Source organism: Oryzias latipes, chromosome 4 (assembly GCF_002234675.1).
Source record: "Oryzias latipes chromosome 4, ASM223467v1".
NCBI classification, from domain to species: Eukaryota; Metazoa; Chordata; class Actinopteri; order Beloniformes; family Adrianichthyidae; genus Oryzias; species Oryzias latipes.
In genome coordinates, this window is record NC_019862.2 from 15,436,765 (window position 1) to 15,462,967 (window position 26,203).

At 36.7% G+C, this 26,203-nt stretch overlaps 1 protein-coding gene across 4 annotated transcripts in view; it reads left to right on the forward strand.

Annotated features, from left to right (window-relative positions):
• Window positions 1-26,203, forward strand: part of pde4b (phosphodiesterase 4B) — a 193,488-nt gene that overhangs the window by 111,824 nt on the left and 55,461 nt on the right. For 3 of the 4 annotated variants that reach the window (XM_020702441.2, XM_020702440.2, XM_004068012.4), the window contains 4 exons: window positions 17,089-17,283; window positions 20,521-20,557; window positions 20,769-20,839; window positions 22,059-22,111. In XM_020702441.2, coding sequence (XP_020558100.1) covers window positions 17,089-17,283; window positions 20,521-20,557; window positions 20,769-20,839; window positions 22,059-22,111 — 356 coding nt within the window. Of the gene's footprint in view, window positions 1-151; window positions 690-17,088; window positions 17,284-20,520; window positions 20,558-20,768; window positions 20,840-22,058; window positions 22,112-26,203 lie in introns of those variants that run through there. The other variant, XM_020702444.2, reaches the window with a different exon arrangement.

Consider the following 26,203-nt stretch of genomic DNA (forward strand, 5'->3'; position numbering starts at 1 on the left):
TTTAAATCTTCCTGGTAACTCTGTTGGGCTGCCTGAAGGGAACAGAGCTTCATACACACACAAACAGCGTACAAACCCACACACACACACACTCTCACACACAGCATGGGGAGGAAGTATACTCTGTGACGAGGAGAAGACTGTACAGAGCAGGGACAGAGTGGAGTGTGTGAACAGTTGGATGACGCTGCTGATGTTGTTGCTGTGTGTAACATGAGACTGAGTGTGTGGAAAGGTGACCGGAAACCTTTTCTGCTGCTTTTCTTTGAACCACGGCGAGGCTGGATGATGGACAGCTCACTGAGTAACTTCTCTTTGACAGAGCTCTCATGGGTGGCATCGTGTGGCAGTTTAGTCTGATGATGTCATGGACGGAAGAAAAGAGCAGCTTTTTCTGTGTGTGTGATAGAGAATGTGTGCAGTTAGTGTTTCTAAGTGTGTGTCACGTTACCTTAATGCATGACAGTGTTCGACATTCCCGTCCTCAGGTCTCCTCTGCTTTAGACCTGTGCACTTTTGGAAGTGTTGTGATGCGTTTGTGGTTGCACTTGTGATGTGTATCAGTTAGTGAGTGTATGTGTCAGGGCGATGTACCGGCGTTCACCCTGTGCCAGAGGAAGGGTTCATTTTGACTTCAGTGAGGAGGTCATCAGAAGACTTCATGCCACCAATCATGGCCACACTCACAGGTCAGGACCTACGCAAAAACACACACTCTTCTTATCCTGTCAGCCTCCTCGATCTGAATTCCTGCTTTTTCCTTGAAGACCTTTTTTGACTTTTTGCTGCCCTTCGAGTCCCGTCAGTTTTTTTCAAACACTTTTTAACTTGTTTATACCTGTAAGTCAAAATCTTTTGCTTTGTCTCTACATTATATGAAACATGTGCACTCTCACTTCCCATTATTTAACCAATAAGTTGTCTGTTTGTAGATATCTCATCATCCTCGTCATCGTCAGGTCCTATGTGGTTTGCTGCAGGGTTGCATGTTTCTTTGCGAAAACACAACTAGCATCAACCAAAAGCTTTTGCAATGCAATTGTTCTGACAGAGTTATGTGTAAACAGCCTGTGTTTGTGCAGTTATCAGAGGGAAGTTGTTTGCAATGCAAATCACTTAGGAAGTGTTGGGATGGATTTGTTTGTTGTCACTTTCTGCAGCTGCGTTGCAAATATAGTTTGGCCGGTGCGGCACAGTGGTGGCCAGATGGCCTGAAGGATGCAGCCGCAAAAATAAGAACACATCGCGACGTTGAAGAGTCTTCGCCTCAAGCGACTGTTGTATATTTGACTTTGTCGCCATGTGAGATTTCCTGACCAGCTAGGAGGATTCTAGTTTCTTTAGAAAACAAAGGATGGTTTCCTTACAGGATGTCACAGTTTTTGAACTCAATCCTTTTCATGTTTCGGGATGAGTGTCTTGATGATCAACAGGATACGGTGAGTATGTTTAAGATGTGTGTTGGAAGCTCACTGCTGACTTCTCACTCTGAGAAACGTTTAGTCACTTTAGAGCACAATGGAAACACAGGAAAACACCAGCAGCCATGCAGGAGCCCCTATGATGTCTCCCTGTTTTCATAACTTCTCAACCTTTCTCATATCAAGAAATGACATTTAACTAATTCACTTAGTAATGCTCATTCATGTCAAGGTTAAAAAATGTTATCACTTTTAAATTTAATTTATATTAACAATGAAATAATTTTTTTAATGTTTAAATATTTGGAGAAGTTTTGAAATTTTGAATTTTTGTAGACTGTCCATTGAAGCCATAAAAAAAAAAGAAAACATTGACCAACTATGTTTTTTTACATCATGTAGGGCTCCTTTAAAAACCCCAATTAGTCATTCTACAAATAAAAAAACTATGTTTGGTGGTAATTTTAGACATTTAATTTTTTTTTGGTAGTAAAGAATATATACTGGAAAAAATGTAGAAAATAATGTGATAATGATCTGTCTCAGTGTTGATATTTTTTAAAGTTGACCATCCAAAACACTGTAACTGAATTCAGAATAAAGAGAAATAAGACAAACCTTGATGTATAGTTGATTAAATATCAAAAACCAAGTGTATTAAAAAGGGAATTTAAAGTTTTATCATCACAATGTGATTTCTTTTCTTGATTGTTGGATGTTTTTCTGAAATTTTTAAATTTCTGTTGTCATTATTTTAAGGCAATTTAGGAGCTTTATGAACCATGAAAGCATGTTTTATACCCTGCATTTAATGATAAAAAACAGGTGAACAATAAAAAAGAACAATAAACAATTAAATTAAATCATGAAAACTAATTATAGATAAATCTAACAATTCTTGTATATGGTTAAACATTTTTCTTTTTTTTCTTTTTTTAATCTCTACTTAACAGATTTGAGATCAATTGTTATTGGACACAGCTTTTGCCATAACCGTCACACACTGATGCCTTCACACTGACAGTGCAATTATGGAAGTCGATAAAAATAAAATGATGGGTGAAAATAGGAATTGGTCCTCCTCCCAAAGCTTGAGTTCAGGTTAAAAAAAGAAAATGGATTATTTGAGCAGTTCATGGGCTAACATGGTTTCACATAATGTAAAAATGCCAACTAACTTCATTGTTACAGTTAAACTGTTAACGCTTTTTTTCTTCATGTTGCCTTCATATCTCATAATTCATAAATTACAACGTAATTAATGTTTATTTGGCACATATACTCTGCATTTTTTTTGTGTGAACTCAAAGGACCCCATTAGGTTTTTTATTTTTAACTTTTAATTGAGAAGGTAGATTCTGAATGAATGCTCATGGATGCAGAGGGCTGAAGCTGAAGAGAATCCACCTCTGAGTTAGGAGTTTCCAGTTCTGTGACTGAGCGTTTCCTGTGGAAAGTACAGGTCTGTACAGAAAAAAGGAGAAGCAGAAACATTAAAGTCTACTGCACGAATGAACAATTGCACAGGTAGAATGGAGTTAAACGAGCCTTTGCGGAAATAATTATCCATGACTGTTTCTCTGTGTGAAATGTGCAAATCTACATTTTTGTTTGTGTAAATTACATACATACATATGTACCCTACACGCAATGCATTAGCCTGCATAGTTTTCATGTTCCAGCTATTGTTTCTTACACATCCGGCCAGGACACATAATCTTCCAGAGAAATGGACTTACCCAAATACTTGGTCAGTGACCCGGATTTCTGTGCAATGACAACAATGATTACGGCTTTTTATCTATTCGGTGGATTCTGTTGCTGCTCTTTGTCTTTTTACTGTATAATACAATTAAAATACATTGTTTCAGACCAGTTTCTCTTATTAAATTAGGTTTTGACTTTAAGTATGATTCACATGTTTTGAGGCATAGAAAATTGTTTTTTTCTGTGGGACTAAAATCTCATCTGATCATGTCAGGTCTCACTGTGAAGTTCTCTTTATCAGAAACATTTCAGGATAAAAGGAAAAAGGTCATATTCAATGTAATTTCATTCTAACTGCTTAAATATTTGAACCTTGACTAAAATGGCTGGTATCTGTTTGAAAACGTCAGTTTACTGTCTGTCTTTTGTCTCACTCAGCTAAACACAGTAGTAGCCCTGAGGCAGCTCTGTAGATTCTTCCTACATTTTGTTACGTGCCATCAGAATTGAAAACCTGAATTCCTTTCAGCTCCATGACCCATTTTTAAAGAACTTGAATAGCAGTGTTCTGCACTTGCTTGCCCATGGGTGGAGTGCAGTGAGAAGTTGTGTCATTTAGACTTGTGGTCTAAATTTTTTTTTTGTGGCAATGCTCTTTACAGTACAATACATTGTTATGGAGATGCATCCAGAGGAAAATGTGAAAAGCACTTGTAGGGATGCTCTGGCCATGTAATCTGGGTTTTTTATTTCTGAGTGATTACCCAAAGAGGAAGGTGTGGTCAAAAATGGCTTAGAGGAGGATGATGACTTAAATTAAAGCGATGAACTTCTGATGATAAAGTCATTATGTCAACGATTGGGAGGTTAAGACAAGTATTGACTTTGTGACTGCTGGTGATGACTGTGGTTCCAAGTTTTAAGGAAATGATCAAAATGTAGTTGAAAGTTGAATCTAGAAATGACTTACTGTTTAAATGTAACTGCTAATAGAAAAGGGGAATATTAATATTTCCTTTTCTGTCATTGTATTATAGGACCTCTGGTTTTGCTGACCGGTGCCAGTTAAAGGCAAAATTATATCAAATTAAATTATACAGTAGTATTAATAGTATTTACATATATATATATATATATATATATATATATATATATATATATATATATATATATATATATATATATATGTATGTGTATATATATATATATATATATATATATATATATATATATATATATATACACATACATATATATATATGTATATATATATATATATATATATATATACATATATGCATGTTAACACATAATGTGAAATATATTTTCTTAGACAAAGGTATGAATTTATTGTAGTTTTGTATATTTAGTAATATAAAATTGTTGTTTGTGTTGCAATGATTCTGTTTTATACAACCAGCTTGTCGGTGGTTGACACAGTGCTCTATGACTGCCAGAGGGGAAGTTAACTCTTTTAAGTTTAGTTTCGTCTCACAGACTTTTGGACGTGTCGCACATTGTCAACTTTTCAGACTTGTACACAATCCTCATTTTGTTTGTTTGTTTGTTTTAACTTTTGGATGTAATTAGCTAAATTAGCTTACACTGAATCTTTTTTTTTTTTGTTAAATCTCTTGCGGTGCACAAGTGGAGGTGTTTGTTTATGGGAATATACTATTACTACATCAATGCTATCTCCCTAATCCCATCATAAGGTATTTTTCCCCATCCTTTACAATAAAAGCCCACCTTAAAGACCCTATATTATGCTGCTTTAATGCTTTAGAAGGCACAATTGTTTATTACTCTATGCTAATAAGTATGTTTGTAAATTAAAGTTTTTCATGTGAGAAGTTTGGAATGCCCCACTCACATTAAGTTATGGTCTCTTTTGATCAATTAATTTGACCAATGTGGGTGTAACCAAAGTTCACTCTTAAAGTTTGCTTTCTTTAAAAACTGTACCATGTCCTTCATGTAAACAGAAACACAGATGGGTTTTAAAATGTATAAATAGCCAAAAATACTTATTTTTTACTCTTTGGTTGCTCCTTTGAGAGGTTTCCACAGCAAATCATCCACCTTCATCCTTCCTGGGGCCTGTTTCAGAAAGGAGGTTAAGTGTAAACTCTGAGTGCGTTAACCCTGAAATCAGGGAAACCCTGGGTTTTCCGTTTCAGAATGGGAGGTTTGTTAAACCAGAGTAAACAGAGTAAGTCAAACCCGTTTCTGAAAGAGAGGTAACTTATACTCTGAGTCAGTGTCCATGATTACTTACGCTGTGAACCTAACCTGGTCGGGAGCAGGTTTTATTTCCTAAACTCAAGGTTTCTGCCGGTCCCCTCCCCTTTTTAAAGACGAAGCGGTATTTTTCGCTTTAACCTTCATTGCCCAATTTTCCGTCACACAGAGACAAGTGACAAGAATGGCTTATCCTTTTTTGGAGGACCCAATAGACGAGGAGGCTGCATTAATTCCTAGAGAATTACATTTACGTCGTGCGAGGATTTTGAGACCTAGACTCGATTTTTTGTCATTTCTCCAGACGTTTTTGTTTGAGCGTTACCGTTTTTCTTTGCAGTCAATTACATATATACAATGAAAACAACATTAGATATGTATTGCTATGTAGATGTTTCATATGTCAAATATTGTCAACAAAGCCTACATCCATGACATGCTCATATTTGACCTGATTGAATTATGTTTTTATACTTCATTTTTAGCTGCTGCCATGTTCTTTTAATTCCTGCAGGATTGCATCTACATGAAAATGAAATCAGGGACATTGAATTAGATTAATGTAACAATTACTTTTTGGAAACACAATTTGCTAGTACTGCTCACTTTCTTAATCCCATATAAACCTATACCACTTGATCAATACATGGGTAGACAAAAGCTTACTTTTAAAAACACAATTCTGTAGCAGCCCATGCAGTGTCTCATGTTCATGCATTTACTACTGCAGTTACGGTAGTGGGACTGTAGGGGGCATGTGTTCTGCTGTGCAAGATTTATAATAAAGAGACCTGTGGAGTGAACAGACGTGTGTGTCTGAGCGCCATAATTTCATTCACATCTACCGACACCGAACCCTGTGAGGCCGGCTACAATTGCATGTATTAATATTAAACCGACCAAAGTTTGCAAGAGGGGAAGGTTAACAAAAAAGTCCTCTAAACATTACCGACGTTAAATGCATTTCCCCCCCCCCAATTGGTTCTGTACACTATGCAGCATTTCATGCAATTACACCAGGAATAACACTTCAAAAGTACACCTAAATATCGCCATTTTTTATTTCACACCTTACGCTATTTAGAAAGTTATTACAGCCAATATTTTATAACAATGATTTAAATGCAAACTTGCGCATTAACTTGAGCAGCTATGTTTTCCCACGCTAACTGTCTCTGTTTTGCAGATGCAGCGGTGTTGCTTGTCTTCTGGAATATGTGCTCATATTCACTGTAACTCTGCAGCAGCACGTCATGTTCAGCTGGCGAAAAATATGCAGACCTCTTTTTTTTCACCGTTGCCATGGTGACTCGTGATATCTGCGCTCCATTGATAATGGCTTCTTATAGTCGCGGTGCGGACGCTTAACTCCGAATCAGTCCACTCAGAATTGATTGACCTAACTCCGATCAGCTGCTCTGAAACAGAAAACTCAGAGTTGTTAATCTCCCCATTGACCAACTCAGAGTTCAAGTTTAACCTCAGAGTTGGTTGAACCTCCTTTCTGAAACAGACCCCTGGTGCTTCTAACCTCACTATTGTTATGCAAACATCCTTGTCCACTGAGATTCCTGTCTAGTCTTATCAGTCAGTCTGTTCATCCCCACATCAAGCCTAAGGAGACTTGAAGCCTTGGTGCAGTCCCACCTTAAACCCCTTTGTAGCACATCTCACCACTGTCTCACAGCACCTTAAGGACCCTCTCCAATGAAAAATGTGTTTTTAACATCCTATTGTGGCATTTTTCTCAGGATTGAGGACAAATATATGACATTTAGTCTTAAAATTACATTCCTGAGCATTTCTTTATCCAAAGCATTGTGTACAGGAGCAGAAGAAAAAATGCTGTTGGAAAAAGCCTTGTAGCTATGATGTGGAAGCTACAGTCTGCAGGCCACTCCGTTCCATTCTATTTCCAAATGTCCACTTGTAGACAAATAGCTAGATCCATTAATATCTTCTTTTTCCTCATCCGAGCTGGGATCGGGCTCAAAACTGTACAGCGTGATAGCTCCAGTGCTGCTCTCTGTTTTTTTGCACCGCTTATGTTAGGCAGGGATTGTGAGGGGCTGTAAGCTAGCAGGAGAGGTTGTGAACACAGGGATGATGGGAAATGGAGGTGGGCATACAGTCCCTCCCACAGCCTGGGACTTGACTTGCAAAAAACTACTTGGTAGGATTATGTTCCAATACGTGCAAACAAACAATGTGTTCTTTTTTTCATTTTCTCCCATTTTACCTCTGTGAGTCTTTTTGTACTTTTTGTCATTTTATTTTACACTTCAGATATTACGCAATCTTTTCTCCCAGTTCCCATTTTCAGTTTTAATGCGGCCATCACTCTGTCAACTCGTCTATAAATAGTCATGTGCTACATTCTCACACACACAAACGCACATCCTGAAGTTGCTTGTAGTCCTTGTGCCTTCGTCATTACCCTCGTCATCATGGTGTTTGGCTGGTCTGTTTCCTCATTTGAAATGAGGTCTGAGTATTTTGGTTGAACATGATTCAGAATAGAGGAGCATCTGCTTAATCACTTTGTCCTTTATTATGCATGCAGAGTTTCCTAGCAGAGGTTGTAATTACTGTATGTTTGCATACATATTTAGTTTAATAAATGGAACATTTGGATATACTTGCTTTAAAAATGTTTCTATTAAAAAAATGGATTGGATCAAAACTAGAATTAATATTGACTTAAAAAGGCTGCATAAAGTTTTGCTGGGCTGACAATTAAAGTCCAGTCTTTTAAAAAAAAGTTTTTTGAAAGACTAAGGTTTTGGAACATATGGGTCAACAATAAACTCAGTCAACTTTGTGTTATTCATGTAATGGAAAAAGTACAAATAAACCAAATTTGTATACATTTTTTGTGGCTTTGGAGTTCTATTTGTGTCAAAAAAAGCGATGTCTTTGGTCTACTGTCTATTTCCATATCTCTAAACATGTTTTTGGCACAAATGGAACCCCATATGTGGGAGCCCTTAATGAGATGTGGTACAGAAAAAATGACAGATGTAAGACAAACATGCTTTATTTCATTGAATGTGTCCCACTTACTGGGCCATCTTAAGAAGAAAATGTCAGAAAAAAAATTAAGAGAAAATAATAAAAAAAATAAGGCAAGTGACAAAACATACATTTACTGATAACAGGCCTGGTTTTAGGGGACGTTGGTCCGGCATTACAGTCAGAGGAAAAAGCCTGTGTCAGCATGTACTCTTCTAGGTCAGATGGGGTGACCATCCCGTTTTCTGTGTTTCTGTTGTGGATTCATGCAGAAATATCCAACTGAGATCTTTCAAACATGAAATGCAGCTTCTATTTTTGCTCGGCCTGATGGGATAACTCAGTCCGGTCGTTGGACCTTTTGGGAGTTTTCAGAGCTCTGGCACATTTCACTTAGCCTGCTGGTTGGATAAATGGCCCTTTAAGTTTCCACTGCTTCTGTGTGCGGCTTCTTCAGTGCCAAACGCTTGAAAGTCCTGCTAGTCTGGGAACTCAGGACAACAGATGTTTTCAGGCCACATGGTGGAGTTATCAATGGCCTTTGCTGTTTGTATTTGATAACCAAAGGCACGATTGGGAAGTACAGAAATATTGTCTAAGAGGAATGCAAACACAGTAGCCCAGTGGTAGATGTGATACCTGAAAAACCAGAGCTGTCTTTATTTTTACAGTAGTCGGGATCTTGCTGAGCAACTTTTTTGTTTATGCTGGAATGCAGTGCTAACATGAGTCCTGACAGAATGCCACTGGAGGCTTGGCTGTTAACATTTCACAATTAGATATGAGTGGCTTCTTTCTGGCCCTAGATATACTCCTAAAGTAATGTTAAGTGGGCTACCGAATTCATTTGAAAAAAAAAACAAGGTTGAAGACACACTCCAATGAAAATCACGTTTTGAACATGTTCTTGTGGCATTTTTCTCACGATGGAGGACATATTGAAACAAAAGTAACCTTACAACTGCATTTCAGAGAATTTCTTTATTCTTTATTCTATGCTATTTCAGAAACAAAACATGAATGCTGACGAAATAACACTGTTTGCATTTTTTAGAATTCTCTCCGATTAAGCAAACTGAAAGATTTAAATATCTTGGTGTTTGGCTAGAAGCTGATTTATCTTTTAAAACTCATATACAATCTTTTACAAATAAAATAAACTACAGTTTTAAAACTTTGTATCAATCAATTAATTGCTTTGATATATAAGTATACGCCATTTACCATTTAATTTCCTTGTCAGAAAAAGAATCATCTCTCAACTGTTACCTCATATACTTGAATATTTAGACATTATTTACTTTATTATTACCTCAGCCAACTTACGTTCTTCAGATGTCATTTACAACTGTCGTTTTGTACTTCGCTGCCGCGACATGACACACCACTGTACAATGTACCAACAGTTAGATTGGTTTTTAGCTTCATTCAGAAGACGGTATTATTATTTACTGTTCATTTTTAAAATCATTTACTTTAATTTTCCTCCATATTTAAAACAATATCTGGTCCCTTTCAACTCACAACACAACCTCAGTCACATCAATCACATTTATTTTCTTGTCCCCACATTCCATAGAAAAGCTGGAAAATATGCTTTTTGCGTTCGTGCCCCCAGTGAATAGAATAACCTTCCCTCTTCTACGCTCACGTACATCTTTATCATTATTTAAGAGAGCTCTTTCAGCTCACTAACAAGATATTTGCACTTGTTTTTGTCACATCTATTAATTTGTTAAAGTTCTTTTTTTTGCGTTTTATTTTTCTAGATATATTTTTTATGTTTTCTTTGTTTTGTTTTTTTGTATTTCTGTCTAAGTTCTGTGCTTTTTTTTTTAACTTGTCCTGTCTAACATCTGAGCAAGCAGATCAGAGCTGAGTGCGTCTTGTATTGGACAGATTTTATTGTTACAATTGGTGTTTATGGATCTTCAGGCAGACTGAGTATATATTTGAATAAACCCCATTTGTATTTGAGGCTAAGCTTTATTTATGATCGAATTTATGGGCCGGACAGAAAAAAGAAACAAAAGAGGAGAGAAAGAGACAGAGTGGGATGTCAGAGATGGGGGATAAGGGGTTAAAGGTGGGGGATATTCGATAGTCTAGCAAGAGAGAGTGAAAACGGATAAATGACAACGCCAATTGCTGCTCTGCAGAAACTATGACCTAGAAAACACAGGTTTTTAGATTTTGGCTAAAAACGACACCACAATGAAAAGACTACTAGGGATGCTTTTACAATAGATCAAAAGATGATCGCAGTGGGACTTTAAAAACAGGACAAAGTAAATTGTGTTTCAGCAGCACCTTCCTCTCTGTTGATTTAAAACTGTAAAATCTTCAGAGCCCAGATGTATCTCCACTATTGTTTTTCTTTAAAACCCAGTGAAGAACCAGAGGGGCTAAATTCTTGAGGTTGCGTGTCAGTGCAACGACTTGTCAAATTGATGAATGCCAAAGTCCTTCATCATTTTTGAAGTGTTTGAACTTGAATGAAATATACATTACATGATTTTGATGGCTGAGAATAGTTTACCATTCTGAGGGGAGATTTTGATGATTGAAATTATTTTTTGTAAAAAAAATAGAAAAGCCAAATTTTCAGTAATAATTCACCAGGTGGTAAATAATCTCAAATCTGACATGGTAAGGGATAATGGATAACTGTATCCCTTTTAGCTCCACTTTTTATATGCTTGGCAAAGAAGTAGCTCTGCTTTGGTGTCAGTTGAATGGGATCGTGGTCACTTGTCCCAAAAGAGATTACCCGGAGATCCGCTGTCTGTGCAATCGGATACTCCGGTTGACTGCTGCAGACTTCTGTGTGCTGCAGAGCGTTGATGTGGCTGTAAAGTCAGTGAAGCACAGTCATTTAGATTGAAACTAGTGATGCTAGCGGCATAACCAGCAATGGTTATATCACCAATATTACTTAGACATCCCGTTTATGTTTTCGTTTTCTCAGATTAAGATGGTTTATTTTGCTATTATTGTGCAGATAGATATGAGAAGACTAGATAAAAATACAGCCTTTGGAAATGTATCTTTCTTTAGGTGTTTTCATTGAGAAGTTTCATTGTAATTTAATTTTATCATTTATTCAGTCAATAGTTGCAGCAGTGTTATTTAAAGTGAAGGGTTTTGCCAAGTGCCACGATGAGTGTCAAGTTTTTGACCAGAATACTGGCAGACAGGCTTTTAAACCCAGTGAGCTACATCCAAAATCACAATTACTAAATTTTTAAAAGCATTCAATTACTCAAAATACTAAGATTAAACATGTTGATTGAAATGTTTCAATAATTGGGGTGCCTTTTAACTCTCGGCCATCTCAGGAGGTGTTGGTGTATCACCTCTGTTTGCACAAACTGCAGGACAAATTTCTCTTATCCAAATGTAAAAAATGCTTCCTCCCTCTCTCTGTGACCCTTTGAGCCCCTGGCTTTCACAAAGCAAATGTATAAAATGCATCTTTCTGAACTTATTATAGTCATGTCTCAGGAGTTTATTTTAAAGTTTTCAGTCGCCTTGAACAGTTCAGATGTTATGCATCAAGTGAAAAGTTCATCCGGTCACATGTCCAGACTGAGTGGGGTTGTTCTTGTTTAAAGGACAGCAGTTCTTGTCCTGAATAAACTGTTCCTCCTGCTCATGTAAATATAATTATTTTTCCTCACTAGTCTACTGTACTAAAATAAACTGTGATGGCAGATCATTGTGGGAATTATGACTAAACTTTTGACTCCCAGTTACCGGCAGCAAGATTCGGCTGTGTACATTTCTAACACACAGGATGATTGGGACATTTCCAAGATGTTCTAAGATGTTGCTATCAGATTATCAGTCATGAGATTCAAACACCTATAATTACCTATAATTCCCAGGCTTCATAGAAATGCTGCTAGGAATTTGCAGGAAACTTGTAAAGACTTGACCTCTGTAAAATAATCACACACTTATTATTTACATGCATCTTTATATGAACAATTTGAGAGTTGTCGGACAAAAACATTCTCAAGATAAACGTGTTTCTTTTTTTCAAGCATTATTTAAGATGCTTATCTTTATTGGGGAAAAATAAACCTAATAGTCTGGATTTTTTGGGCTCTGCTTGAAAAACAACACCACAATAATTGCAAACAAAACATCAAACATTCTGAGATCTCATAGCAGTAGATGCAGTTTTGTTTTTCAGTTGCTAGGGGGATCCTGTTGCTCCTTTTTTAGTCTTTTATGTGACAGTTAACCATTGTTACTTTGGTCAGCTAACCTCTGAATTTACTGCTGGGACTTATTTTTTGATAAGAAAACATACAATACAATATACTTGTAATGTTTTTTTCTTGGTATACATCTTAAAGTTATTAATGTTTACAGTGCATCTTTGGTTCATCTAGGATTGGCTTCTTTTTTGTGTTTTCTCAGTCAGTGGCTGCTTTTTTTCCCCATGTTATTAGTTTCCTCTGTGTTTTGCCTCTTTAAAACTACTGGGGACTTGTCCTTTGCAAGGAAATAGGACAGTGTTTTAGTAACTGAAGAGACCTCGTTTTGCTTTTTTGTCCGACCTAAACAGTCATGCAACAGATGACCTGAATCTCTGTGTCTTGTAACATCTTCATCTTGTAACATTGTCTACAGATTACAAAAAAGAAAAAAATGTCAGACTTGGGACAACAGAAGTTTTAATTTTCCTATTCATTCCTAGTTATTTTCCTAGTATTTGTAAACTAGCTTTCTGACACCTCACTGGGTTTACTCCTGGCTGCATCAGGTGCAAGTAACGGGTTAAAAATAGTTAACTTGCACATTAGCCAAGCGAGGTGCATCAATCTCTGGCTTTGAATCTGAGCATTAGTCAGGTCAGCTACAAGCTGATTTTGAAATCTCTGCAGTCATTTCTATAAGATCAGCATGACATGACTGAAGGTAAAATATGAAAAGATGTCTAAAGTTTAAGGCAGCTGGAGAGCTCAGTCGGCTGCACGCAGAACTGATGCATGTGAAACCAGAGTTCAATTCCCAAGGGGTCCCTAGGCAAGACTTAGCTGACTAAATATTTTTGTGGTAAATGAGAAGATTTCCATAGAAATAACTTTTAAAGCATGACTCACTCGTTCTGTGTCCTGAAATTCATTTAACAACTAGAAAACATAGATATGTATTTAAAGGCTGCACGGTGGTACAGTGGTTAGCGTCCGGTTCGGGTCATGGCCCTTCTTCGTGGGTTTTCCCTGGGCACTCTGGCTTCCTACCACAGTCCAAATACATGCTGCACAGATAAATTGATGACTCTAAATTGTTCCTATATGATTGTGGCCCTACGACAGACTAACAACCTGTCTAGGGTGAACCCTGTCTTCACCCAACAATATCCGGGTTAGGCTCTGGCAGCCCCGTGGCCCCGTAGGGGGGAAAACCGGTTTAGAAAATGGATGAATGGAAAACATTGATTTTCAAGGATTCATTAACAGAGAAATGCTGCTTTGCCATCTTGCTGACTGTTGTCCTTTTTGGAAAAAAAAATTAAGTGTGACCTTATGGGCTGTCTTTTGCAGTCTTAATATGAAGGAAATTGTTTTTTATTATTATCATTGTTTAAATGTATTTGGTTAAATGTATTTGTTTAAATGTTACATTTTTAGACAGCTTTGTGTGTGTGTTCATCTTCTTCCATCCCCAGCAAGGATGAGGGGGTTTTACGACACTGTACATGAACCTAAATCAAACATACATGAGATTAGTTTTCCCACCACAAGCTCTAATCCATCAAAGCAGGAGGACACCATGTTCCACAGAACACGATCTTTATTCCACAGGTCTGTCTTTGTTTTGTTTCAAGAAAAGTTTGTCAAACTGGTTAAACTGGTTGTTTTTTACTCCAGTGTTTCCTCTTGGGAATCCATTGTTCTAGGGCACCACCATCTTAACCTGTAGGGGGTGCTGTTGCTGCTGTGCCCGTTCTCGTTGGGCGGGCTGGGGTCCCGCTCTGTGGTCTAATAGCCATGGAGTGGGCCCTAGGCTGCTCTGTGTCGGGCGGGCGCTGTGGCAGTGACCCCTGTGGTCCGGCTGGGCCTTGGAATAAATGGATCCCCATGATATCGTTTCCTAACAGCAGTACCAGGCCTCCTTTTAGCTGCAGTTCTTTGTTTCTGTTCAGGGTTCTACTGGGGTAACTGGGTGGGTGGGATGGGGGGTGGTGAGGGAGGGGTCCCATCTTTATGTGATTGTCTTTTGTTTTCTGTTTTTAATAATTTTCATTTTTTATGACTGTTGTATCTGCTTTCATGTTAAGCGCTTTGTGTTTTTAACTGAAATGAAAGGCGCTATATAAATAAATAAAATTTGAGTTTGAGTTTAATCATCTGAACGTATAGAATTACTGTTGGTTTAGAAACTGTTGGTTTTAAAAACACATTTCAGAGTTATCACTGTGCTGCAGAAAAAAAAAAGTTGCGTCTCCAGATCTTCTTGACATTTAATGTCCAAAGGTCTTTTTTTTTATTCAGACATAATTAGCTTTCATCTCATTGTGTCTTTAATGAGCTAACAACTGACGTCACTGCCATCTAGTGATAAGGAAAAAGAGACATTTACCTCCTTTATGGAAAATAACTGTTTAAAAATGCATTTTAACAAGGAAATTGAAAGCTTTCTTTAAATGTCCTATGGCATTTAAAAAGCAGTCAATTTTTTTGGGTAGAAATGTGTTAAGTTTAATAAAAATGAGTGGAAGATATTTATAATAAAGAGATATTTTCTGTTTTTAGCTTCTGTGTTTGGATTGTCAGCTTTATTTGTGTTCGTATAAATAAATTATCTTCAGATCGGATGCTGCTGATAAAATAAAACACGTATTCCACATAAGGCAGTATCTTTGTTTTAACACAAAAATAGTTAGGCTAATGCTCAAAACTGGTCCACATTTCTAAGAAACCTGAGAGATATTTAAAACACTTAGAAAATGAAAGCTTTCATGTCTCTTCCATCAGAAACTAAAAAAGCCATTTTAAAAATGCTATACTTTTTTAAATGTAAATTTTATCTAAGTAATTTGGGGAGATATACAAACAAAATTGAAAGCCATGCCAGGTGAAATGTGAAGAATTGTGGGATATCTGACCCTGGATGTAGAACCAGCTCTCTGCATGCAAACGTTACACAAAGTGGTAAACAAACCTCAGGGCAAAGCAGCCAAGCATTTAATCAACAGAATATAGTACAGTTTGCATGCACTTCGGGGGAGCAGCAAGAGTTTAAATCTTGCTATTCTACAATGTATAAAGCATTGTTCCAGTGCGTCATCCCATTATCTTGTTAAAAAGGATAAAAAATGGCCCTATAGCATTTAGAAGATGTTATTACAGACAAAAAACTGCAGCTTTTACTGTTAAAACTGCTTACATTGTGTTCAGTTAATAAAAGTGCAAATGTCTCTGTTTTAGCAGGTCTTGAGGTATCTTTGTGTCGTCCATACTGTGAACACATTTACCAAAGGGCTACATTAATATCTTATAAAATCAAAGCAGATTTAAGAAACAGATTTGTCATCATGGGGTTCAGCTAAAGCACATTATATTTTTAAGTAAAATAGTTTATTTTGCTACTGTTTAAACTCTCTTTTGTATATCTATATGTCTCTAGAGCTGAGCTGTCTTGCAAAGAAGTGGTAAAAAATAGTGGCTTTCCCCAATCATAGTTACAAATGATGCCCACCAAAAAGTAACACACACCTGCTTAAGTTTTTGTTTCTAAGGGTACTCCATAGGGGGTTAAGTGTTTTCATTTATTCATTTTTCACTGAATATTGGAGCCTCATCCTAAATGATTCCCATCAGTGATTAAAGATCCACTCAGATGAAATCCACGTTTTCAGTGTTTTTAACATGTTCTTGTGGCATCTATCTTATGGTAGATATAGAAAATTAAGCTTAAAAGTGCAATTCCAAGTATTTCTTTATTTAAATCTTTGTGAATCAGGATCAGATGTAAAAATGACATTGGAAAAACTTGAAGGTGTGAGGTCAAACCTACAATCACAAGCTCCCTGCTCTGCTCTATTCAGATGCATCCACAATATGAGATGGATGACGGGATGTGGGGGGTGGGCAAAAAGTAACAGAGGCAAATTTCTAATGAACTCCTGTTGCTTTGTAGAAACTGTGTCCTACAAAACAACACAGGTTTTCTGATGATGCCTAAAAATGGCATAATCACAATTAAAAGACCTCTGGGAATCCTTTTATAATGGATCAAAAGATGATCGGGGTGGGACTTTAAACCATCCTCTCTGACATGTCACCCTGCCCTTCTCCAGTCCTCACAAATCTTTGCATGTTTATCGACATAATGACGTGGGAGTACGCCACTGAGGCTTATCTTACAGTATTGCTGGCATGTGATGGAGATCCTCCTTCCTCCTCTAGTCTTTCTTCATCATTAATACCTAATAAAGACCCCCGAGTGCTTCCCAATGACAACTAAAGGTAACTCAGCGAGTAGGAAAGAGGAGTTCAAATTAAGAAACCTCTTTGATAATTTACCTTGAAATACCAAAATGTTAGATGATTTTCTTCAATATTTATAAGGTGTGCTTTATAACCTGGCTCAAACTAAGCTCTGGTGTTTTCTGAACATTTTCAGTGTAAAGCTAAACAATCTGAACATTTGATTTCCATCTGAACATGTTGTTGTTGTCTCTTCTCAGTTTTGATGTGGAGAATGGCCCTTCTGCCAGCTGCAGCCCTTTGGACCCCCAGGCCTCCCCTGGCTCGGGTCTGGTCCTCCACACCAATTTCCCAGGACACAACCAGCGGCGAGAGTCCTTCCTTTATCGCTCTGACAGCGACTATGAGCTCTCCCCCAAGTCCATGTCACGAAACTCCTCTATCGCCTCTGAACTGTGAGTGGAAAGAGAGAAAGCATGTTTGCCCTCTAATCTCTGCCTTAGGTCTGCAGAAAATGATTCAGAGACGTCATTTGTTTCATTCATCTACTCAGGGTTTCTGAAAAAAAGTTGCTGCTTTTTTTTTAACCCTTGTGCTATCTTAGATGACCCCACCCTTGCATTGACGTGTTCTCCCCACCATGATGAAGGTGGATACAGGTGGAAAGATTTAATGTAATCCATGGACACCAGTGAAGATCACAAATCATTGAAGAAAAAAGGTTCAGCACACTGTCTAGTGGGTCTAGATGACCCAACTCCCAATGTTAAAGTGCCTAGGATAGCACAAGGGTTCCAGACAGGCAGTTTGTAGCCTCATGTAAAGGAAAAGCCCAAAGCTGGACTTTGAAATTCAAGACTGAGAATTCCAACAACTTGATATAAAACAGAGAATAAAGAAACCTCCTGAATGAGTGGTATAAATGTGTGTTATCTAGTTAAACAGTTTTTCCACACAGTTTTCCATCAGTTCAGCCAAATTAAAGATCCTTCAAACTGTTTGAATTGAGTCTTCACTTACAATTTATTTGTGTGTTTTTTGTTTTTTTATTTTTGAAGAAAAAAATCAGTGACTGATCTACAAAGGAAAGAAATGCTGATGTATTTAAAATCAAATGTGGTCTGTGATTCCCTGCGTGTGTGCAAGGTTAGCATGCTGTTAAAATGAAACATTCTGTTATTCACTCAGTCTGCACACGGCGAGCAGCTCCTCTGAGCAGAGACAAGACAGCACAGTGATGTTCCTGCTGCTGACATTTTTTTGTCAGAGGTCATTGCAGACGTCAGATATCAGACAGATGCTTTGCAAGTTCAAAGTACTCTTGAAAATCCAAAGTACTTGAAATAAGTTTAGTTGAAAATTGAGACAGTCTTCCTACTAAATAACTATACAGGGATGTCTTGTTATTTAGTTGGTTTGTTAACAGAACTAAGGCTTTTTGTGCCAGTTGTGTAATTTTTATATTCCTTAAAGTCAGTCCATCCAAAGAAAACAAGACTTTGTGGTTAAACTTTTCCTGGCAAAGATGCTGGTTTGTAAAACATATGTGTTCGTGCTGTCAAATGCAGGGATCTTCTCCTGAATAGAGTAGAGCTGTGCAGATGCAAGTCTTCTTTTCCCATCTAATAGTTTGTTTGTTTCCTTGATTTACAGAGCTGCTCCTGCTTTGGCGTCTCTCACTGTACTGTTTTATTTTTGTACAGTGTGTGCTTTCACAGAGAGCATGTTAGGTGACGTTTGGACAGTCTGCTCTGTCTTCTGCTTAAAATCACTTCATTCAAATGACTCATTTGGCCTTAATGTACTTTGACAAATTAAGGAAAAAAAGTGACAAAAAATGTCACAGTTGTGAACACTTTTTTCAGATCCATAAGTCTCTTTGCATATAAAATTATTTTTTGCCTCCTAATCCTTGTCTTGCAGTTTTCATAGTGTATAGATTTACTTGATAATTTTGCAGTTTCCATGCACATTTTATGAAATGTTCCAACATTTCCTACTTCAGCTCATAACAGGATTTGTTTACTTGCAAGTTACACTTTAAATCTCAAAGAAATTGTTCTTGACTTGTTTAAAAAAAACTGAAATAATAAATTACTGCTCAAAATTGAAAGACCGTGTAGCTTTTGGACAAAGTATTTTATTGATTTATCTTGATTGTTAACCACTTTGAATTGTGTTTCTGTCATTGGAGAGTACCATAACTCTTTTAGAACTTTCCATTTTCATATGAATGGGATTTTCCTTTATTACTTTTAGTATTGTTTAGTATGTATTTTGCTGCCCATTTTAGATGGGCTTTATCGGTGTCCATCAGTAGAAGTCTGTTTGAGCTTTGCTTTTTGTCAATTTTTCCAACTGTTATAGCTGTGCAGCCATTTGTTTAGTTTCTACTATGATTCCAAATCTTTATGTTTCCATTGTAGATCCATCAATTTTGCATGTTCCCTTGATCCAGGTCAGGGTCAGGGGGTGTGTGGAGCCTCTCAGCTGCGAACAGATGGGAGGCGGTGGAGATGTACCACCAGCTTCAACAGATCACTTTCCTTTGAATGTATTTTGGTTCAGTCCACACAAGCTAAAGCAGGGAACCCTGCACAGCTCAGCAGCCTTAATAAAGTTCACTTCTGTTCAGCATTGGTAATATCAGTAGTGCATTGATCAAAAGCACTCAGCCAGTTCATTCAGTTTCTCATTTGCTTGTGACATGACACTTTACAGTGGTAATGGACCAGAAACGCTGCAACTATGTCACCGCTGCAAGAGCACTGTCCGTGCCGTGGAGACAGAATATCATTAATTTTGCAATGGAAAGCAGCAGTTTAAAGTAATGTAGGTTTACATTAAATAATGCTTTGGCATCCTATTGTTTATGTATGTTTTTTTTTTATTTCTGTAAATGCACAATGTAAATCATCTGCAGCAGATAAGGATTAAGGTCATATATGAAATATATAGATAAATACTATACAGTTGATTTAATAAAAATTATTCAGTTATGTGTCAACTCAAAAAGGGAACATTAGTGTCTTATTAAATTCATTCAAAAGGGATCACATTTAAAAGATTCCTCTTGGTACTGATACTCCTGTTTTTGACCCATAACTCACCAGATTATACTGCTATCCTCCTTTGCTTGATAATAGTAAAGAAGCCGCTGAGGTCATGATAATCTACGACTCACTCATTTTTGTAAAATAATATTTTTTAATAAACAGAAATGTTAAACTTTTTAATACAGCAAACCAACAAAATCAATATATTTTAAAATAAAAGTAAACCAGTGCAATGAAAGAAAAATATGTTTATCATTTTCTAAGTTTATTAGTTTCTTGTCTAGGTCAATTCTTGTATTTTTCCATTCTGAGGCTGAAAAGAAATTATTTTGTATGTATTTAATATTTTTTTAATTACATTATTTTTAGTTTCCAATTATGCTTCTAAATTGCTAAAATAAATTATTTTCAAGAATTCAATAAAAGTTAAGATTAAAACAAATTATGGGCAAAACACACTTTTGAAACTTTTACACATCTAAACATTGACCTACAATATTAATTTCAGTGAAACTGTTGGTTTTCTGTCATCTTTTCTAAATACGGGCCAAGAAAGCACAAATAAAGATATTGTTGATTGCTGAAATGTGGTGTGTTGAGCATAATTTAGACTTTTACATGTGTCTGTGTTTGTAGACATGGTGATGACCTGATCGTGACTCCCTTTGCTCAGGTAAGCCTCTTTAAGTTTCTTAGTTAACTTTTTAGTAGAAAAGGTGATGTACTAACAGATAAATTGTTCAGAATTTGTCTCTTTTTTTTGCTGTTTGGTTTATAAAAATATATTTCCATGATCAGAGCTTAGATGCATGTAAACCTTAAGCAGTCAGTAAAGATGGTGGTCTTGGAAGTAGATGATCATCTCAGTGTGTACTGTTGTTCAGGTTCTGGCAAGCCTTCGAAGTGTAAGAAATAACTTCACTGTCCTCACCAATGTCCAGTGTGCCTCCAGCAAGTAAGTATGACTGAATCAGAACCAAGAAAAAGTCTGTAAATCACAACAGTTTTTGTTCTGCAATGTCACATTCCCACTGCTAGATGGAGCTATAAGACAATATACTAGTGTTGGATTGTACACAACAACCTGCTCTCAGAAAGCTGATAAGTCAGGCTCATATGCACAAAGTATCAAGGAAACGTAGATTTTAGGTAAATTAAGCAATTTGAAGAAACACTAAAGCCAAAAAAAGGACAGTGAAACAGCAATTTTAGACTTTTAATGTTGGATTTTTGGATAGATTTTTAGACAAATTTTGCTCAGTAATGAAATCCTTCAGAGTGGGATGCGGCATAAATTCTCCAGCTAGTACAGACTTGGATTACCTCTTTGCAGCCTCACTGTCCACTCCATGAACTAGGTAGTGTCCATACAAGATCTCACATTGAAAACAACCTAAAAATGTAAAAGTCAATTAATTTCAGTGACACAGTTCTAGAAAGCTGCAGCAGCATCTATCCTGAGCATCCCAGTGGATTTGGAACTGCAGGAGCATTTTTTCTGTAAATATGTATGTAGGCCACCTTTTACTTGATTGTTCACTATGAGGTCTGTCTTCTGTGAGTGAATTGTTTCAGTTTCAAAAACAAACTACACATTCAGTTTGGTTTATTTACTGCTTGAAGCCTGTTTGACCTATATTCAGAACCAATACCCCCATAAAGAAGCCAGCGGGGACCGAAAAGCGTTCATGCGAGTGATTACAAAGGCAAACATGTTCATTCTCACAGAAAACATGTTTAAACTTATATGTTAGGATTAAGTAACAGCTGCTACACACATTGAGACTGAAGATACCTCAGCCCATTTGTGTTTTTATGTCAAACGTGACCTTTTATATTTGAAGTACATTGAAGAGGGTCACTGTTTTTAGCAGAAATGGAGGCTCCACCAAAAACATTTGGATAAGACTGATAAAAAGGTTTAGGAATGCTAAGTTTAATTTCTGGTATTATGTAGAGATGGTTTTCGGTGGAGTCAGTTGTAAACTGTAACTGCATTTGTCCGCTGTAATAGCTTTGTCATTTAACCCAGCCTTCTCATTTTTTGGTTCTTGTGATTTTAGAAAGAAATATATACAGTATAGTTTACAAAAATATATAGTTTTTGACTTTACTTTTACTCTTGAGTTGTATTTGTCTTTATAACATCTTTTTTCTTTTGTTTTCCTTTTCAGGAGGTCTCCTGCAGCAACAACTCAGCCTCCAATCACCAGAGTTTGTCTCCCAGGTAAGAAACTCAGGAATGTTCAGTTACATATCTGGTTTCCGCAATGCTATTACTTATCTGGATTTTATCTGGTTTGGAAATTTTGTAGAACTTTTTACCCTCTTTCCCTCACTCCTTCTTTTCGTTGTTTTTTTTATTTTTAATGAATATTGGCCTACGTGACAACTTTCGCTTTTTTTCCCCCATAATCTATCTGCAGCTCTCCCATTGTACTCCAGACTACTTTGTCATCAAGCTCATTAGCTTAGCTCAAACACAATTGAAAGGCCGGTACAGACAAACACCAGTGCACATGCAGACTTCCACACAGTGGGTCTCTGACAGAAGCTCACTCAGAGATAAAGGCAGACCTCCCCTTTTGTCAATCATCACATTTGATTTCAAGCAGCTGTGGGGGGTTTTCTGCACAAAAAGTCTGTGTGCATCTGCACGTGTAAGACGTACTGTTTGAGGAGATGCTGTAAAGCACAGAACAAGCTTTTTTAGATAATGTGATGGCATGACAGCGCTCAGAGCATCTGGTTTTTCTTCACTTGGCTAGAACAGACACCTTAGTGGGATTGTGACGCTGCTCAGACTCTTTGTTGCGCAAAGGAGATACACAATCATGTCTACATTTCAAGGTGAAAGATTGTTTAAAAGTTGAGTCTTTAAAGATAGAAAAGGAATAATCTTGGACACTTAACAATTTTCACATCTTAACTGTTTTCCAGTTTACTTAATCAAAAACACAATGGATTTATTATCTCTGAGCATGAAGTTTGTCTGGGTTGGTATGTATCAAGTTGTGAATTATTTCCTCATATAATATCTTAAGATAAAGAAAAACGTCCCTCTACAGAGCTAACAAATATAGAATACAGTTCCTTAATCTTTGATGTCAGTCTTTGTATTTAACATTGAAGGCATGTGGAAGTTAAACAGTGAATAAAGTAAAATCAAAGAATGTAAAAAATATACAAACATTTTTTTAAAGTCTGTATTAGTGTTAGTTCATCTTTTTTGTGAAGTTCCCAAAAAAAAACTGAAGCTATTGAAGGCTAGGGACCTTTTTTCTTCTAAAATCACCACCTGAATGCTTCCTACACTATAATGTCTTCTCTTTAAGGTCCCGGGGTTCTTGGAAGTCTTGTCGACACAACTGTGACATTTCTTTGTTAAAAAAATTTGCAACAAAGTAAAAGGTCATCATTTTTTTAAGATTCACATCATAGCAGCCTCTTGTAAAACACTGCTAAACCACTTCCGCAGCTTTGAAATTAACACACTTTTCCAAAACAAGAAAAGGCAGAAATATTATATTTGGAAGGAGAAAGATAAATGAGAATATTAAGAATAATCCTCTGATTTGGGTTTATTATATAATATTTCCAGATAGAGCTGACCAGTTCATACTTTTACAATATTAGTGGTCTTAAAAAGGACAATTATTTCTAATGTTCCCATTTTACTTAAGAACAATAAGCTAAAATCTCATAGAAAATTATTTTTTTTTTTGTCAGTATGTCAGCAGCTCTGAAAAACAAATTTTGATAAGTTTGGAGGAAAAAAAACTACAGAAATCTACTTGTTTGAGAACTTAAATGTTTACTGTGTGGATGCAACCATGCATGCAGAAATTTAAACCTGACACCACAGCTGCATAGGAAACCGTAGTTAAATGGATGTTGCTCATTGTTTTTTGGAAGGGTGATTAGAGTTAAATGAGGTAGAACCTTTTATTTTTCTGTTTTAATTGTGACCAGTGAATGCATTTTATTTGAATTTTACCTTTTTCATTGAAAAAGTTTAAAAAAAGTTTAATCAGTTTGTATTTTAGACGTTCCACCAGAGCAAACCTCGTGTTAAAAAACAAGACTGTGATGAGCAGTAATGAAACTGAGCAGTGAGCATGTTTAATGTTAAGAAAGTAACATGTCTAACATGAAACCAGTTCATGTCACACATGACATCAAAATATCTTCATCACTGCTCTTGCTCCTGACTAGTCTCCTTTAGGGCTTTAAAAAAATAATTTTCTATTCACATGTGGTCGTTCTGTTATTCCAAATATTGCAAATTAATATTTTAGTTTAAACAAGTTTATTTTGGATGTTTTTGTTCGCAATGTTAAAAATAACGTCAGTCAGTTTTAAGGTCTGTATGAAAGGCTCAGTTTTTTATGTATGCGTGCATTTTAAGGTCTGACACTTAAACTTCTGCTAATGCAGTTTTGCAATTGCATCTGATTTCACTGAGCATTTATCACGGTGTGCATAGATGGCTGTGAGTAACGTGTGAGCATGTGTTAGTCTGTGTGTGTGCGTTTGAGTGCAGTGGGGAGGTGTTCCTGTGGCTCTGATTGACGTCAGAGTGCCTGTATGTGGCTTCTGTTTACTTCCTGTTAAAGCAGATGGACTGAGTTTTCACTTCCTTCTTCAGAACCGCAGCTCATCAGGTGCTTTAAGTTTGTGTACATGAGTGTGTGCAAAACTCATGAAATATTTCTGTGCATGATTGCCTCTCAAAGTAGTTATCTTTTATTATTTGTCCTAATTAAGTTTGTCTCAGAGCAAAACAGCTGAACAGTTTAATAAATGTTACCCTTTTTAATGATATCATTTTTTTTTTGGTCGTGATTGATTAATTGCAAGTCTTTATAATTTATTTTCTTTTTAAAATTGGCAAAAATAAAGTTTATTTTTAATAGTCTTGTGATAAGTAATTTGACCTCCATAGGTGCATTTTGCTGCATTTGTTCTTCCAGTCTTACTTTATGCACAGACTGAATGGTTTCATGCAGTACCACCCCCTAATGCAATTTTTTTGTGGGGGGTCTTTAAGAGAAACCACCGCACCAAAAGCAGTTTGAAGTTCAGTGTCTTGCCCGTGAACTCTTTGGCAGGCAGAGTGGGATTCAGACCTGTGACCTTCAAATCAGAGTTTGTGCTGTTTCGCGGGGTCCCTCTCTATCAGTGTTAAATAAAGGGATTCAAGGATTGGGATAACATTTTTGATATTGAGAGTTTCCAATTTTAATTGATTGCAAATAAACAACTTACTTATCAACAACAAACAATGACTTCAAATGCAAATTCCTCAGGTACTAATAGTTTGGTGAGCCGTTAGTTCAGTCTTTCTGGGTTCTCTGTTTCAGTCTAAAAACACATCAACACAAACACATACAACGACCTACAAACATCTGTGTTCCTCTCTGCTGTCACCATCTTCCTCTTTAGTTCACTCCATCCTCTTTTTTTTCTTTCCTCTTCATTCAGCTCTTTGTTTTTCCAACACACGCACTCACACATTCACCTTTTAGGGGAAGATGTGTGTTTATGAGAGTGTGTATGTTGTTTTTTTCCCCTTTTTTGGAAGTTAAGAGGCAGGAAATATGTGGCAGGAAGAGAATATCAGATTGTTCCTGTTTTGCTGTCTCTGAACGTTTGTAACTTGACGGAGGCCAAGAGGAACTGTGCGTTGAGTGTGTGGTATGTGTGTGAACTCTGCAGAAAGATAGGATGCAGTGAGACAAAGGCCCATTGTGTGTGCCCGCAGGCTGCCCAGACACACTTACAGTGGTATCACACACACACACACACACACACACACACACACACACATACCTACAGTTCTGCTCTGCGCCCCTCATGCAGGTGTACCTGTTTCACCTCGGCTCAGAACAAAGCAAAAATATTTCAAACAATTCAAAAATTCAAATTCAAAAATTATTTAAAAGAAGATACTGAATCAAAACAAACATGCATATTTATGTCATTATTACAACATGGTGCTTCTTAGAGTTTTTTGAAAGATTTTGGAAAAATGTAATATTTTGTACCAATAGAATTCAATTATTTTCTGATATAATTAACACACATTTACAGGGACTCTTAAGTCCAAATCCCGTCAACATATTATTAAATGGTTTCTTATTGTGTTTTCTTTTTTTTTTTTAACATTTCATTTTGATTTTTGAAAATTATTTTTGTTTTCTGAAATGTTTTTCTTTTTTACGTAAACCAGAAGAGGTGGATACTATGGGGACATTGCTGATTGGAAGAGGACATTTGTCCGTTATATAATTGGCATGAAGCAATACTGGATATGTTT